Here is a 16,439-nt window from a genome sequence, read left to right on the forward strand (position 1 = left end):
TTATGCAATAATCCAAGCTGTACTTTGATTTTAAATTACTGGGGAACGTTGAAAGTCAAGCAATAAGAACAGTTTTAGAGAACTCAACGAATTACAACTATTTTGCTGCCGCCAATAAAACAAGACAAAATCTAGCTAAAACCATACCTGCAGCACAGCAACATCGCCATCCCTTGTGAAGAGCCTATCAGTTTGCACATGTCTAATGGTAGAAAGCAAAAAGAAAAAACAGCTATTTATACACATTTTTAGACAAGAAACTAGCTACCTCAGTTGCAGCTTCATAGGCACCCTCCACACATCGCCCCAAGGCCACACCAGATACATAGTTTCCACCTAAAAACAAGCCTTCCATTCCAGCTTCTCTCAGTCCGGCCTTGGCGGCATCCAAAACATCAAGATGACCAATCAAGAACTGTGGAATGGCTTGAGGCCACACCCTCACACTCAATAACATGGGATCCTCTGCATTTGTGTTTATGAGGATTTTTCTCAAATCCCGATCGACTACTTCTACGAGTTCGCTCTCTGTCTGTCATCACATAAACACTTGAGAGTTACAAGATAAGAACGATAAGAGTAATGCTACGAAGGGTATTCGACCACATATGAGCAGCAACCAATAATAAATCCATCAGAAATTAAGTTAAAGGACAAACACAATAGCAAGACAAATTTTGAGGGTAGGGCGTTTTTCATCAGAATATCTGAATAGTTTGGTGATATTACTATGCATGTGATTCTTGAAAACGAAGAAAAATATAGCTGTGTTACAGGGGAAATACACTGAAGACATGGGCAGGGATCATGGAAGGATTTTCAACCCTTTTTCCAGCCAAGGACAACATTTTCTCTTCCTCTGGAAGAGGTTACAAAAGTAATTGGGTTTAAGCATTACATTAGTAATGGGTCAAGGAACAAATACCATATGATCAAGGAAAAAACTCTAATTTTAGACGAAAAGTGAGCTATTGTTGAGACAATCAAGGTTGAGAGAGGAATGATCATGATCGAGCCTTCTAATTCCAAAAGATGCGAGAAAAATTTCACAAAATTGAAGTTTGCTCCAGCCTTTTGGATCAAGTACACGATTATTGCAAGATTGGACAGAATTGTTTGATTCCTGCAAAATGTGCGCATAACTAACCTGGGAATTAATTACTAAATAGTATAGCACTCATTTTCCTACAATTTCTAGAAATGATTGGATGGTTCATATAATTCACCACCTTTGTCCCCAAGGTGATATTTGGGCCAGTGGATGACGTAAGATATCGTGATTGATTGATTCGACTTATGGTAAGAAAATTATTTTGTTGGGATGATAAGTGAGCTTGTTGGGGGTGGGGTGAGTTACAAATAGAGGGTTAGGAAAATGGAGAATGTGACAAATATTTGGTGAAAGCAGAAGAGAGATAAGCCTCTTGATAGATTATCATCCTTTTGTGTTTCGTTTTCCTAACAAAACTTCAAACATGATTAAAAAAAAATCACCTTGGAAAGAATTTCAGTATTAGTAGCTCCTCCAATGTAGTTCAAAAGTAATACCCTTCCATCTGGTGCTCGATTGGGAAAAAGTGATGAACTGTATATAGTTCCTGCAACAAAGTAAGCATGGATTTGGATGCATCTCAATTATCCAACAGTCACGGCTGTAAGAATTAATTTCAACAGAATTTGTGAACATAATTCCAGATGAAATGTAAAGAATGCAGATTTACCCAAAGTTGTCACCCCCTGGCTGCGAGGGTGCAATTGACCAAACCCCTTTAGTTCACCATCTATCAAGCATTCTTTCCTAATTGCTCCTTTTGGATATGATATGGTCACTGATGCAACTGGTGGATAGTAAAATTCTGAAAGTACATCTGCAGCTTTCACCTGTAGGCAAGGGAATCATAAGAATCATCAAAGTGAAACAAACTTGGAAATATAGAACCAGCCAAGTAACGAATTCTGGACTTCCTTTGCATCAGTTGCACAACTTTACAGAATTTCAGAGATACATGCATTCTGCAATAGTGAGTACATTGAGTTTCAAGCTTTCTTCATAATGTATTTATTGTAGCTCTGCTGATTAAAATTATATGCTACTTTCAGTAGTTGTAGTTTATGTGATCTTTACACCAACTAGAAGAATTATTTGTAACATTTCTTAGTTTGTTTTGGATCTTGGGCTTTCCCACCCTTTTCTGTAATTTGTTCCATCTGTGGAATGGTTTCTTTTATTAAGAAAACAAAAGAAAATCTACCTAACAACCTCCAAAAACGCCCGCTCAAATCTTCCAGAGCCTCTAAAAGGTCTAACATGAACATCTATTTTGCAATCTGATAAATGTTTAAGTGTGTTTCCACAATGTCAATTCCAGCATATACTCAACTCCACTGGGGATGTAGCAAAATCACATAACAAAATATAAGTTACTAATTTCTACAAGGCCATTGTGGGTTGACAAACGGGTGATCTGGTAGCAAAAAGGGTCTGGCTACAACTATTAACACTGAAGAAAGCAATGGAAAAGCTGGAACTATATATGGAAACAAATATCATAAAAGACCTTGGCAAAAAACCATATTCAAATCCCATAAATTAATTTACCGAGATTGGACGCAACAGTGTGCTGGCAACGTAAGAAGGGACTGTCATGATGACACTTCTGCTTAGTATAGAGACTAGCCCTTCTGGTGTTTCATATGTCAAACTGTAACCTCCATCATCCACTTTACTGATATTAGATAGCTTCCAAGATAACTTTACCTTATTGCCCAAGCTACATCAATGGAAAAGGTTGAAGAAATGATAAGTTCAGAGACTGATAGACAAACACTTACTAGAAATTTTGTTTTAAAATTAGAATTTACCATGTAGAAATAGCATTTGGCAACATGGCAAGTCCTTTCCTAAAAGATCCAACAGTTTGGCCCTTCGGCTTTGGCAGGCGTCTAGATGTAAGAACTTGGTTATTAAACATGAAGTGGTGAGGTGGAAAAAGAAAGAAAAAGCGAGAAACTCTATGAAGTTAAAATCATTACGGATCTCTTGGTGGCTTGGTAGCTTTATTCCTTTCTTGAAATGCTTTGAAAGTCCCACCAATAATGCTACCACCATTTTGTTCTAGCTTCCAAACCTTACCAAAAGCTGCTTTCATGCTAAGCTTTGAAGGGTCACCAGCATATACGCCTGAACAAGACAGCTTCAGATCAATTATGGACTCGATGAGGACAACCCACCAAAGAAGTATAACCTTGAAACTAAATTGTTACAACTTTCCTGAAAAAATAAAAAACATCTTCAGCCCTTCCAATCAACCGTTGCAGGAATAGTTACGAGTTTCTTCCTACCATTTTTAAAATAATCATAATTTCTACAAAAGTCCACCTTTTATAAGAGACTATTTTCAACCAATGTCTTTAATTAGTAGATCTTATCTTCCTGGAAAATAGCGTTCTTATAGAATGAGCGAAGGATTCAACAGAGGATCAACAAGGATTCAACAGAGGATCAACAAGGATTCAACAGAGGATCAACAATGCACACAACAACACTGGAGTGAGCACAAATTTACAATAATTAGTAAAATTGATTCCTAATTTATAAGTAAGAAAATAATTTGATAACCAAAATAATGGAGAATCTTAACCAGAAATAATGAATTAGATACCGAGATAATAGGAATTATAGTGATAAAGAAAATATGCAAGATAAAATGGATATATAGATCTAATTGAGTATGGTTAATCACCAGAACAAAATGGCTCTATCAAGCGTTCAAAAACTTCATCACCAAGGTTCCGACGAACAAATTCTTCAACTGATTCCTCTCGACCCTGTTACCTTTGTTAGTATTACACTATATGAGAACCTAAAAACAATAAATATTTGTTTTTCTGAGATTGATGAGGCAAATAAAAGTGAATGTACTTCAACATAAAGATAAAGGACTGAGAAGACAAACTGGAGGAGGAGGGCGAATGCCCAGTGCACCAAAGCCTGCTCTGATTTTTCCACCAAGGCTCATCAGGTCAAAGAAAGGTAGATCATTAGGCTTCGCGGGTACTGGTCTGAGCTTTCCCTTCCACAATACAAATCGAGGTGCATCCGGATCTCCCAGAACTAGATCATCTTTCAAGCCACTATCCACCTGCCATTGTATAAGAATCAACAAATAAACCAAAGGAAAATATGTGCACAAAGAAAATCACTTACTGACAATACATATAAAACTTTCATACAACTGATGAGATAAAAAAACCTAAGACTAAATCTCTCAGTAATAGACGGTGGTCAATATGAAGATCGTCCCACTACACTAATTCTAGTTAGAGCATGAAACCCCATGAAACTACAATCAACAAAACTACGAAACTTAGAGTGGGCACCTTCCTCCATACATATACATTGATACATTCCACATACTACAAAGAATTTACAAAGCATTCGTAAAAGGGTTTTTCTCATAGACAGAAAGACCGTATGTTCATTTGATTTCAGAGGAACGGCATAAATGGTTAGATTCATTAGTCCGCTAGGAGGAATTTGGTATATCCCAATTAAACTCTTAGAACGGACTCACCAAGAACATGAACGGTCAGAGAAGGCTTTGCTTGTCCCATAATTATGGATCCGACTACGGTAATAGGAAAGGTTTTGCCAGCTGAGATTAATAATTTTCCGTATACAATGACTTCTTGAAGGAAGATAATTGCCCTCAATAGTTCATCTTAGATTATGAAAATTACTCTAAGAAGTTAAAAATCTAAGAGTTTCCTCTCTAATTTGATCCCTTATATAGTTAGAACCTAAGATTTTGGCCATTCCTAAAAAATTTCTAGCTCCCCTGCTCTAGAGAGAGTCAACAAAAACAGCATCAATCCATACGTTTTTAAAATACAGCGACATCAATGCTAACAGGAGATGGCTATTCAGCACACAACCTAAAATGGAGAAGACGGGGGGGATAAATAACGAGAATGATACCAACCACCATAGTGAGTAAAGGATCGGAGGGCTGGAAGCTATTAGGCCCTTCCTCCCAGAGATACCCATCTCTCTCAACCGTAGTGATGTTGCCTCCAACGCGAGCCTTCGCCTCTGTGACAATGATGTTAGGCGCAACATCAGGGTGCCTTGTTGCAAGTGCCTGAGCGATGCAAAGGCCAGAAATCCCACCACCAACGACCACGCAATCCACCCTGGAAGATTGACCAGAGACATCAGAAGTTGAAACAGTAGCGGAGCCCTCGGCGATTGAACATCTGAAATTGGGGCGAAGGTGATTGATTCGGATAGAAATGTGGAGTGGGTGGAAAGAAGGAATGTTCGAGGGGCGGAACAGAGTGGGAGGGTAAGGGCGCCGGAATGGGAGGTCGGTGAGAAGGGTGGCGCCGGAGGCCATGGCGGAGAGGAAATTGAGAATCGAAGGTGAAGAAAGGATGCAGAGTGAACTGTGGATTTGTTATCTACAACAGTATATCTGAAGAACCTGCCAACTCAACGAACATGGGGCGGTTTTGTCTGAATCGGTAAAATTTAATAATAATAATTAAAATTAAAATTAAAATTAAATATTTATTATCATTTAAAATACTTTTTTACACTGTGGAAACTACATTTAAAAAAAAAAAAAAATTTAAGTAGTAATAATAATAATAATAATAAAGAATAATGTTTTTCTTAGACATCACACATTTTATATATTTATATAATATAAAAGTCAAAAAGTACTATATCCATTTATTCATGTATCTTTTATTAACTCAGAATCACATGTCTACCAACTTCTACCTTAGTTCATTCTTGAACTACATGGTGAGAATTATTCGGTCACATTTTGGTCATGTTTGATTATTTTGGAGGAAATATTTTTTATTTTTTTAATATAATTTTTTTAAAAATGTACATTAAAAAATACTATTAATTATCACAATGACACTTTAATGGCAACGAACTTGCGATTGTGCGGTACTCACTCCCAGCAACATGTGAGTTAAGTCTATTCGTTCTTGCATCGCCTATGGCCAAGTGACGTATACTCAAGTCTCTGACCCCGGTTCAAGAAAAAAGTTTTAGAAAATGGGGGCAGAGAAATTTCGAAGGCGAATTTTGAAAGCAAGATTTGAGAAATTGAAATTGGTGTTATATGAGAATGTAAGCAAAAGACAACAACAACTACATTTTGGGGCATTTTAGCCTTGGCAGGTGTAGACATGATTTTAGTGAAAGTCAGACACCCCGTAGTGACCCAATATAAATTTGTAAAAACCTATATAGGATGAAAGCATGTAAAACGGGTTTGGAACGGGTATGCAACCATAGACAACACGTCATGGACAAGCAAGACTGGAATATCTGTCATGCGGCCATTAACAACAGGCCTTGGACATACATGATCGTAACATCCTCCCCCACTCACTTGGTTGACGTCCCTGTCAACCGACTCTGACAAATAAGACTGGGACATTTGTCATGCTTTAGGCAAGTATAACTGTAACATCCCCTGTCAACCAACTCAGACAAACAAGATTGAGACATGTATCGTACTTCAAGCAAGCATAATTTATAAAAATACGAATAAATTTTAACATTCATTTCTATAACAACTACCAACTAACATTATAACAAAAATCCCTTTATATAAATAGTTTTCTTCAATTAAACTTACCAAAAGCCCCATATATAACAATAATATTAAAAAAAAAAAAGTCGAGAACTAACGATGATGATTAATTTCAAGAGTCGAAAGTACGCTATCGAATACGTCCTAGAACAGAGCACATCTAAAGTATAACGACTAGAATGATATAGCCGAGGTAGACATCGAACCATTAACGTTCGAAATGTAACTATGATCGTATTTACTACATTTGTCTCGGGCGGGCTCGAGTTTACTTTGTAAGTAAGAGACAAGGGCATTTCAACCTCCCCAACAGCTAGCCCAACAAAAACTACTCCACCAACCCCATTTTCATAGCCTTTGCTCTCACAATTCAAAGGACCATTGGCCAAATGGTAAGTTCTCATTAGTCATTACCCCAACTTTCAGTCCTTGGTTTGGTTTCAATTCAATTGCTTTGAATTCAAGGTTAAGTCTCTTTTAGATGTGCCTTTTGCATTACCATACCATGCAAGCTAAGGTGGGTGTGACATTGATATATTATATACTATTTCAACTATATTATAAATAACCATACATCCTCCTCTTCATTTCATATTCTTTTCCCCATATAAATCATCAACCATGAATCCATCAAAAGTTTTCGTGTTCCTGTTCCTAGTCATGTCTTCTGCTGCTATATTTCCCGACTCCCATGCTTCTGACCCCGACGCGCTTCAAGACTTGTGCATTGCTGATACTTCCAAAGGTATGTATGCAAGTGATTATAATTAATATCGTGCCGATGTTAGTGGGTCGAGACATTTTTTTAGATTCAACTCAATGGTTCGAGTTGTAAATATTTTCAACCCAAACAATTCAATATGAATCCAACCCAACCAAACTATAACTCTTTTGAGTTTAATTGAGTTGGGTTGATTCCAGTTGTTTGAGTTATTTATTTAAAATACTGTTTATAAAATATCTATTTATTTATTTTTAAACATTTAATTTAAATTTACTAGTTACATTCTTAAAAATTATTTTTAAAAGAATAAATAATCTAATAAATAATTATGAATTTCAATAAAAAATAAAATAAATAAATAAATAAATATATATATATATATATATATATATATAATTATAATTATATCATACAAAAAAAATTGTTTTTAAATTTACAATATCCAATCTAATTTTAAAAAAATTCATTAGATAATTTTTATTTATTTAAACTTAACTTTGTTAAAAGATAATTCAATAAATAAATAAAAGTAAATAAATATATCTATAATTATAATTATCAAATTAAATAAAATTAAATAAATATATCTATATATATAGTTGTATACTATTTTTTAAAATTAGTTCATAAATAATTCAATAATTCAATAAATATTTATGAAATTAAATTAAAAAAATATATCTATATATATATATAGTTGTATACTATTTAAAAATGTATATTTGAAAACTTAACCAGTTCATAAATAATTCAATAAATAATTATGAAATTAAATAAAAATAAATAAATACATAAATATATATATATATATATATATATATATATATATATAATTGAATATAAAAATGTATATTTTAATTTTTATTTATTTTAACTTAACCCCTCCATCACCAAATTCAAATGGTACAAATTGAATTGAGTTAGATCTAATTAGATGAACACACCTGGACCGTTGGATCTTATAGGAACAAAAGTGAACGGATTCCCATGCAAGGAAGATGCCAACATAACAGCCGCCGACTTCTTCTTCACCGGACTAGCAAACGCCGCCACCATCAACAACTCCGTCGGATCCACCGTCACGCCGGCCAACGTCAACAAAATCCCCGGCCTCAACACCCTAGGCGTTTCCCTCGCTCGAATCGACTACGCAGCAGACGGCGGCCTGAATCCGCCACACGTGCACCCACGTGCCACCGAGATCGTCTTCGTCCTCGACGGCGAACTGGACGTTGGTTTCATAACTACCGCCAACAAACTGATTTCCAAAACCATAAAAAAAGGTGAAATCTTTGTCTTCCCCAAGGGATTGCTTCACTTCCAGCAGAACAACAAGGATAAACCCGCTTCTGTTATCGCCGCCTTCAACAGCCAGCTGCCCGGAACTGTGTCGGTCGCCGCCGCCTTGTTTTCCTCATCCCCCGCCGTCGACAACGGCGTCCTCGCCAGAGCTTTTCAGATTGATGCCGAAGTGGTGGGAGAGATAAAATCTAAGATTGCGGCTAAGAAGAAGTGATCTATTTTATGTGTACTGAGTTTTATTATTACTTTTTTTAATTTTTAAATGAGGAATAATTTTTGTTCATGAAAAATGAGGAATAATTGTGTTGGTTTCTACTATTTTGTATTTGTATGGTTATAATATATATTAAGCTAGAAATTATCTTTATATTATCTCATTTTCAATCCATTTTTTATTATATTAAAAAGCCTCAATTAGGCAACCCATCTTTAAAAAAACATGTGATTAAAATTTATAAACAAAAAAGGTTTTATTATTATTTTAGTATTAAATCTTTGTTTTTTCAATTTAATCGAGTTTTAGCTCGGAGTTTATATTTTAATATTTATTTTTAGTTGGTAAAGGTTAATTTTTCTTAAAATACAAAAAAAAAAAGAAAAAAAAAAGTAAAATGTTAGAGTTTTATAAACAATTTCTATCATATACTTATAATATATTTTTTTTAAATGAATGAATATTAATTTAATTTTTGTTTATTTTTTAAAAATTATTGAGTATTAATTTAATTTTTGAAATTTCAATAATTTTTTTTTAAAACGAGATATTAATGATTTTCATATATATAGTTACAATTATTTGTAACATTAAAGTATTTTTAAGGTAATTTTTAAATATAGTATTAAAAAATTAACATTAAAGTATTTTTATTTTATTTTTTTTTAGTTTAAAGTTTATTAATGAGATTTTAATATATATATATATTTGAAATATTAAAAAAAAATATAATTTAATATTTATTAAAATAATGCATCCTTTTTCACAGGGAAAGAAAATAGAATTTTGTAAGACGTTTGGAGAGTCGGGACTTCATTGGATCATTGGATTGATATTACAATTTCAGAAAGCAAGAAACTAGGGTTTTTTCTCCGGCGGGGATTTGATGAATCAACAGTCGAAAAAGAAGAATTTCCGGAAAAGGAATTGTTACGATATAGAAGATGGAGAAGATGGGGCGAATTCCACTTCCACCAAATCGGAGGAGGAAGAAGAAGAGCACAGGATGGCATTGGAGGAGGTAAAATTTTTGCAGAAACAGAGGGAGAGGAGGGCCGGAATTCCTGCACTTCCCTCTGTATCGATGCAGACCAGCACCACCGGTGCTAGCGGCGCCAGCGGCGGCGGCGGTGGTCTTGTTAGGAAATCCACTGACGCTAACAATAAAACTGGTGGCGGCGGGGGCAGTAAGAATGAAAGCGCGGGAGGCGAAGGCGACAAGGATGATTTGGTTCTTCAGGATACCTTCGCTCAGGAAACAGCCGTCATGGTTGAAGATCCTAATATGTATTATTCCCCTTAATTATGTCGTTTCTCAACAAATATATCTATTTGATTAATTTGATTCTAGTGTGTGTTAAAAGTTGGAGCTCTGACGGGTTCTCTTAACAGGTTGAAGTACATCGAACAAGAACTGGCAAAGAAAAGGGGGAGAACTCTCGAGACTGTAGAAGGAGCTGAGAATGACTTGAAACAGGCGGAAGATGAACTATACAAAATCCCGGAGCATCTTAAAGTGAGTGAGTAGCCAACGTAGTGTTCTTGTCTCTTCTTTCGCAGTTCGTCTGTTCAGTTCTAATCGGCTGAGTGCTGCATTAGGCTTTTGTTCGTGTATTCTGGGATTCGATTTCACTTACCATTTTTGGATTGTTGTCAGGTGAAAAGACGAAATTCTAATGAAAGTTCCACTCAGTGGACTACAGGGATTGCAGAGGTTCAGCTTCCAATTGAGTATGTCCTTTCTCCTCCTTTGTGAAAGAACTTCATTAATTTGTCCAGTGATTATCAATTTTGTGTACTTTCTGTGTATTATGAGCAATGGAGATCAAGCAGGAGATAGAATGGAATCATACTGACCCAGTTACTATGTTGTGCAGTAACACAGAAATTAAGTACTTTGGAGCATTTGATTCCTCGGTTATTAACTTATCTTCTGGTTTATCTGGTGTATTAAATAAGCATCTGTTGTAATTGTGTTGGATGTGGGTATTTTCCACTGACATTTATGAAGTGTGTTCAACTTCTCGTTGCTCTATTTGTGACAGATTCAAGTTGAAGAACATTGAAGAAACCGAGGCTGCAAAAAAGCTTTTACAGGAGAAGAGATTTGTGGGTCGGTCAAAATCAGAGTTTAGCATCCCCTCAAGTTTTAGTGCTGATTATTTCCACCGGGGTAGGGATTATGCTGAAAAACTTAGAAGAGGTGCTTCATCTCTTTATATTGTTTATGGTTTGGGATGATGTTGTTCTATTATTTACTCTTGACGTGAGTTTAAGTTTTGGTGATCACGTACCTAAGATTTTAGTTTCATACAAATTTTCTGCTTACCAAATATGCGTGCCTATGATCTAAATTCTACACATGGGGTAGTTGAATTGTTGGATCATAAACTAAACACCTTGATGTCAGGAGAAAGGGAGGAAAATATACTCCTATAATTTATAAGATGTTATAGTATTTCTGACAAGGAATAAAAAATGTGCAGAACATCCTGAGCTATACAAGGGTAGAAATTTGCAAGAGGATGGTTCTGGTTCCAAACCAACTGATACTGGCACAGAGGCTGCAGGACAAAGGCAGGCTGCCACAGATGAGTTCATGCTAGAACGCTTCCGGAAACGGGAACGCCATCGTGGTATGCGGAGGTAACATATTTCTCGGACTGCTGTTTCTCCAGAATACGAAGTGACCTACTCGATAAGTTAAGCATCAAGGATAAAGGTTTTGGTCGTACAAATATTCTTTCACATCATGATGGCCATCTCAGGACCTCAGGTTAGAGAGGAAATGAAATTCATTCTTAGTTCATAGTTGTGAAGTCGGCTGACTGACTTATGATTCAAAGAGAGTTTTGGATATACTAATATTGATAATATGGTTTGCCTCGGTCTGGCCTATCTACTTGTGTCTTAGTCTAGCCTCTTTGTGTTACTGTTTAGGTTTTTCAGCTTTCATGTACTAGTGTAGAGCTAGACCAAAAGATGTGGAAAGAAAACGTCCTTTTATGGTGACGTTGAGATATTGAGAACATGAACGATACCGATGAAGGAAAATTGTAGACGATATGTTATTAGATGATGTCTTAGCTAATTAATTCCAGTTTTATTATGTTACTCTTTTCTATCGTCTTTTGTTAGTATTGTGATGCAACATAAACTATAAGATAAGAAACAGTGGTAACAAAGGTACATTACTTGAGGTTTATTGTGAAATTATTTTCCTTTGTTACTTTAGAAGACTTCTTTCTTTCAACTCAGTCAGAAAATGGTTAGAATTTAAAATAGAAATGGAACAAGAAAGTTGTCCTTTTTCTTTAGAACAACAAATATGCCATACGAAATTTAAACCTCTGACATATTGATTACTTGATATGTTAGATGCCAGAATACTCTAACATTTATGTATGTATTGAACCAACAAGCATCCACAGGTATCAATTCATATCGAACTGGTTGAGTATAATTAGCTGTCCAACAGTTATTTTCTTCCTAGGCTAGAAAAGGGTCTAGCACTGTCATCATTGCCATAAGGAGGTTGTCGCGTTCATGGGCATTGGAGTAGGATATGTATAAATAATTGAGTCGTCGTATGGAGGCTTGTCATCGGTCATTTGAAGTCTATCAACACACCACGGTTGTTGGAGAGGGGATCATGATATTGGTGCTCGTAAAAGATCTGATAAAAGTTTGAGAAGATAGAATTCTAGACCATCAATCTTGAGATTTACAACTCATGACGCATTACAACAAATAAAATTAATTCGATATATAAGACACTTATTACCTTTCCTAATACTAAGGTTCCATCACCTAAACGAACTTAAAAAAATGACCTCAAGTAGGTTGCATTACAAGTTCATAAATTTTGACAATGAGCTAAACATGAAGCTATTTGAACTGACATACTCCATGGTCAAATTCAAGAACAAGTTCCTCCCTCAATAGCAATCTGGGATTTCAAGAACAGATTAGACGACATCGCCCAAAGCTCCTTGGCAAGTTTTGTGTCGTATGACCAAGCAGAAGACTTGACCGTCCTACCGTCTCCGCCGAAAAAGTAAACACCAGATGTTTCCTGACATAAGAAAGTTCAGTCTACTCAATTGAAGATCTTAATAGAACTATGAAACACACAGACAACCGCAAAAAACTCTCACAGGTAATGCAAAGGCTGCATCCAAAATGGAGTTGACCCCATCTTCAGGTAGCTGTAGAAGCCTCAAAAGCCTCAATACTGTAAATGCTACCCTAGAAAGATATGTAGGAACTTCTCTCATGATGTTTGTTTTGACTACTCCAGGATCCGCAACACTTCAGAATATGAAGAGATCATATTTAACAAACAAAAATCAGCAGATCCATATCAGAAGCCTTGAAGGCTAGTTAGTACAAAACAAGGATAACCAAAGGCAACGACGACAAAGTTCCCTTACACGACTGTTACTTTATTAGATCCGTTCTCTAAGGAAAGTTTTCGGTGAAGCTCATAGGAGAACAGCAGTAAGCATACTGTAACAGAAAATGGATAGCGCTTGTCAGAATCGAGAATCGTATCATAAATAGTTTCACAAAACATTGATTGCTCACATTTAGAATACTCATAGATACTAGCACATGGATATTGATCCAATCCCACGAAGCGCTTTCCACATATGGTATCCTCGTCAACCTGAACATCAAAAACTGTAGAACACAATGAAGCCATTATTAATGTTGTTGTTGCTTTCACAAGACACATTTATGAACAAATCAAGCACTTGAAGAGATTACCCAGTCTTCAAGAGATGTTGAATGCCAAAAAGAACACAGTAAAAAAATTAAAGCGTGGGGAGCTATCATTCTAATACAGAAAATTCTTACCACATCTATGTGTGAAGGATGAGACATTCACTATCCTAGATGGAAAAGGGCTGTTCTTCAGGAGTGGCAATAACATTTGAGTCAAAAAGAACGGGCCAACATAATTTGTAGCCATCATCCTGAGAATATAAGAAGTTACAAAGGTAGGCCAGGTTGAAAATATCTTGAAAATAAGATGTAAAATGAAATAGAAAAATAAATTAGAAAATCACAATGGAAAAATAAAGCCAAAAACTTCAAAGAGAAAAACCAATTTCAGCATATAAAGAAGCAATGATAGGCTAAGGGTAACGGAAAAGCTCGACCAAATAGATCACAGTAATAGCTCACTATCTCACAATGAACAAGAGTTCAAAGAGGCACATGAGAGTATTAAGTTTCAACAGCAATTTTCCATAGCTACATTTAAACTAATCCGAAGTCGAAAATTATATTGAAGTTCAGAGGCACAGTACCGTTCGAATCACTGCATTATTGCAAGACTAAAACACTTGAGCAAAGACAGGGAATAGAGATGTAACTGGTCATAGCCTTCAGAAGTGGATCTAGATGACGTTGCCAATATCCCGGCGTTATTAATCAAAAGTTGCAATGAAGGATGCATCTTAGAGCCTTGGAGCCAAAGCTGAAGGGAATTCTTGAAGTCCAAGATTGACTGAACAGATAAAAGATCGACTTGAAAAGCTTTAAGAAGGGCTTTTTCATTCTGCCTTTTTATCTCTGACATTGTCTGCGACAATGTAAGCAATCACCAAAACGAGGAAAAACACATGAAATGAGGTAGGGACAAAACAAAATAAAAAACAGTTCATGAGGCAAACCTTTAATAACAAATGCCTTGACCGTCCAGCTGCAAGTAGAAAATAAAATTTAAGAACACAAGCATCAGTTTTTAACTCTGTTATTTTGTAGAGAGATTTGATTGGCTTGCATAACATTTAATGCAAAGGAAATGGCATCAAGAAGGGTTTAGTTAAGTTGATTTTCCATCATTAGAATAAGGGCTTAAAAATTAAAAACAGTCTTATTACTGGTAAATACGTTGAATAAATTCATCATGCACAGATAAATGAAAATATTATCGGCACTCTATCAGAAGTCGTTTTGTAAGTAAGAGGCAGTAATAGTTTGAAGGTAAACAATGAGAATTGGGAGCATTATAATCCACATAATGTTTTGGAAATGAAGACAGGGTCCAATAATATTTGCAATGAGCATTAGTTTCTAACAGCTAGATTCAAATGGAAAATCAAAATCAAGACTGCAATAGAAGTTGAGAAAACGAATGAAATGGTACGAGAAACCAACCAAGAACGACGTAGAAACCACGTTTAGAAAGAGCAAGAGCAGCAGCTGCACCCAATCCAGAGGTAGCCTACAACTTTCAAAACAAAGATACTAAATGAATTAAAAGCTGTACGTGCAGAGAAAGAAAGAGAGATTCAAATTTAACTTCAATCAAGCATAAAAGTCACAGGCAACTTTACACCGGTGATAACGCAAAGGGGCACGACGTCTTCTGAGGTGTAAGAAGAAGCCCTTTCATAGGAGTAGGAGGTTCCAGGTCTGTGCTTAATAGACAAAGAGAGAAATCTTTCAAAAAATAGCACCAAGTAAGAATAGAGGATAGAGAGATTCCACAGCACCGCCATCCTCCAAAACTCTGTTGATCTTAAGAACTGCCAAACTTTTTTCAACTCTGTTTTCATGGAAGCCATCCTCCAAAATCCTAAGTATGAGCCATCAGACATGGAAAAAGTTAAAATCTAAACCTTTATACATAGAATCTTGATCACTTACCAACAGGGCAAAGACAAACATTATCATTTGAATACGTAAACACCATATACATAAGTATTTTTTGTGCACATTTGATACATAGAATCTTGATCATTCTAAGGTGTAGACATTGATACTCTAAGCCACATCAAACTATGAATCTCACAGAGAGAATCGCCCCAGACATATCAATAAAAGCACACTACAAAAAGGAATGCAAAAAAATGTTTTGGAATTAAAGGATAATATGATTCGCCCAACTGCCATTTACGGAGAGCACACTACAAGACAGAAACATACCAACAAACCCCATCAGGTTAGGCTCTACTTTTAAGAAAGAGAGAGCCCTTGTCGACAGATATACGCACCCTATGAATTGAACAAGAATTCTGACCAATCAATCCCTTAGCCACCAATATCCTTCTTAGAATCACTTTTGTCTGAATGTGCAAAATCATTAAGAAATACATCTTCAATCATTTTAAAACCGACTTCGAATCATCAAAATCAGGCTTGTTTTTCAATACGACAAAATGATTTTACAATCAGTTCAAAGTTCCACTCACTTCCGGCTTGGATTAATAAATTTGAAGCTTTAATACAACAATAACCTAATGAAAATCAGATTTTAAATCAACCCGTCGTGAATAAACTTGAATGAAGAAATTAAAATACCTCGAGATTGATGGGTCAGGGCTTCAAAAAGGCAACCACTTTCGAGTCAATCTCTCGCAGACTGTCTTCCTTCTCAACTTTCCGAATAAGAAACGAGAAGAATGATAGAACTCGGCCGCAAAAAGAGGGAAGAAGAAAGAAACGACCAATTTACCAACCTCCAAGTTTAAGCCATTTTTTTTCTTAAAATATTTTAATAAAAATATATATTTTTTTATATATATTTATTTAAATAACAAACATTCAAAGAATGTTAAACATCTAATAT

General features: G+C 35.7%; 4 protein-coding genes across 6 annotated transcripts; 2 read left to right on the forward strand and 2 right to left on the reverse strand.

Annotated features, from left to right (window-relative positions):
• LOC111489213 (protoporphyrinogen oxidase 1, chloroplastic-like) lies at positions 1 to 5,480 on the reverse strand. 2 transcript variants are annotated; one of them, XR_002719336.1, is made up of 10 exons: positions 4,983 to 5,480; positions 3,957 to 4,142; positions 3,744 to 3,828; positions 3,034 to 3,181; positions 2,863 to 2,943; positions 2,600 to 2,771; positions 1,722 to 1,881; positions 1,495 to 1,598; positions 148 to 532; positions 1 to 38 (listed from the first exon to the last, which is right to left on the reverse strand). XR_002719336.1 is itself a non-coding variant. In XM_023137326.1 (9 exons), exons 1-9 carry the CDS (start codon positions 5,394 to 5,396, stop codon positions 233 to 235), a joined length of 1,650 nt encoding a protein of 549 aa, XP_022993094.1. In that variant the 5' UTR covers positions 5,397 to 5,480; the 3' UTR covers positions 37 to 232. The 2 variants fall into 2 exon arrangements, 1 of the variants encoding a protein (XP_022993094.1); XM_023137326.1 differs by having other exon boundaries at positions 37 to 532.
• A 1,720-nt stretch (positions 5,481 to 7,200) lies between these two features.
• On the forward strand, positions 7,201 to 8,961 carry LOC111489804 (germin-like protein subfamily 2 member 2). Its single transcript, XM_023138182.1, has 2 exons — positions 7,201 to 7,362; positions 8,307 to 8,961. The coding sequence occupies exons 1-2, from the start codon at positions 7,239 to 7,241 to the stop codon at positions 8,855 to 8,857; spliced, it is 675 nt and encodes a 224-aa protein (XP_022993950.1). The 5' UTR covers positions 7,201 to 7,238; the 3' UTR covers positions 8,858 to 8,961.
• A 674-nt stretch (positions 8,962 to 9,635) lies between these two features.
• On the forward strand, positions 9,636 to 11,975 carry LOC111489492 (protein COP1 SUPPRESSOR 2-like). 2 transcript variants are annotated; one of them, XM_023137736.1, is made up of 5 exons: positions 9,636 to 10,144; positions 10,250 to 10,373; positions 10,515 to 10,588; positions 10,903 to 11,030; positions 11,344 to 11,975. In XM_023137736.1, exons 1-5 carry the CDS (start codon positions 9,744 to 9,746, stop codon positions 11,505 to 11,507), a joined length of 891 nt encoding a protein of 296 aa, XP_022993504.1. In that variant the 5' UTR covers positions 9,636 to 9,743; the 3' UTR covers positions 11,508 to 11,975. The 2 variants fall into 2 exon arrangements, with proteins under 2 accessions (XP_022993504.1, XP_022993503.1); XM_023137735.1 differs by having other exon boundaries at positions 9,638 to 10,144; positions 10,903 to 11,060.
• A 597-nt stretch (positions 11,976 to 12,572) lies between these two features.
• On the reverse strand, positions 12,573 to 16,336 carry LOC111489467 (dehydrogenase/reductase SDR family member on chromosome X-like). Its single transcript, XM_023137697.1, has 10 exons — positions 16,172 to 16,336; positions 15,205 to 15,446; positions 15,026 to 15,092; positions 14,539 to 14,567; positions 14,239 to 14,447; positions 13,718 to 13,836; positions 13,445 to 13,540; positions 13,291 to 13,366; positions 13,015 to 13,168; positions 12,573 to 12,932 (listed from the first exon to the last, which is right to left on the reverse strand). Exons 2-10 carry the CDS (start codon positions 15,433 to 15,435, stop codon positions 12,777 to 12,779), a joined length of 1,137 nt encoding a protein of 378 aa, XP_022993465.1. The 5' UTR covers positions 15,436 to 15,446; positions 16,172 to 16,336; the 3' UTR covers positions 12,573 to 12,776.
• Between the last annotated feature and the right edge of the window lie 103 nt (positions 16,337 to 16,439).

This window comes from Cucurbita maxima, unplaced genomic scaffold (assembly GCF_002738345.1).
Source record: "Cucurbita maxima cultivar Rimu unplaced genomic scaffold, Cmax_1.0 Cma_Scf00014, whole genome shotgun sequence".
Lineage (NCBI taxonomy): Eukaryota > Viridiplantae > Streptophyta > Magnoliopsida > Cucurbitales > Cucurbitaceae > Cucurbita > Cucurbita maxima.

Bases quoted from the DNA above. Each gene is read 5' to 3' on its own strand.
- LOC111489213 (XM_023137326.1), bottom strand. From the start codon at position 5,396: ATGGCCTCCGGCGCCACCCTTCTCACCGACCTCCCATTCCGGCGCCCT. The intron at 2,944-3,033 runs GTAATGATTTTA...TCTTACATCTAG, and splicing joins ACCAAGCCACCAAGAGATCC to ACGCCTGCCAAAGCCGAAGG. The intron at 1,882-2,599 runs GTAAATTAATTT...CCTTGCCTACAG, and splicing joins CACTGTTGCGTCCAATCTCG to GTGAAAGCTGCAGATGTACT.
- LOC111489804 (XM_023138182.1), top strand. From the start codon at position 7,239: ATGAATCCATCAAAAGTTTTCGTGTTCCTGTTCCTAGTCATGTCTTCT. The intron at 7,363-8,306 runs GTATGTATGCAA...TGGATCTTATAG, and splicing joins CATTGCTGATACTTCCAAAG to GAACAAAAGTGAACGGATTC.
- LOC111489492 (XM_023137735.1), top strand. From the start codon at position 9,744: ATGAATCAACAGTCGAAAAAGAAGAATTTCCGGAAAAGGAATTGTTAC. The intron at 10,145-10,249 runs GTATTATTCCCC...TTCTCTTAACAG, and splicing joins ATGGTTGAAGATCCTAATAT to GTTGAAGTACATCGAACAAG. The intron at 11,061-11,343 runs GTGCTTCATCTC...AAAAATGTGCAG, and splicing joins TGCTGAAAAACTTAGAAGAG to AACATCCTGAGCTATACAAG.
- LOC111489467 (XM_023137697.1), bottom strand. From the start codon at position 15,435: ATGGCTTCCATGAAAACAGAGTTGAAAAAAGTTTGGCAGTTCTTAAGA. The intron at 14,448-14,538 runs GTTTGCCTCATG...ACATTGTCGCAG, and splicing joins CAAGGCATTTGTTATTAAAG to ACAATGTCAGAGATAAAAAG. The intron at 13,541-13,717 runs GTAAGAATTTTC...TGTGTTCTACAG, and splicing joins ATCCTTCACACATAGATGTG to TTTTTGATGTTCAGGTTGAC.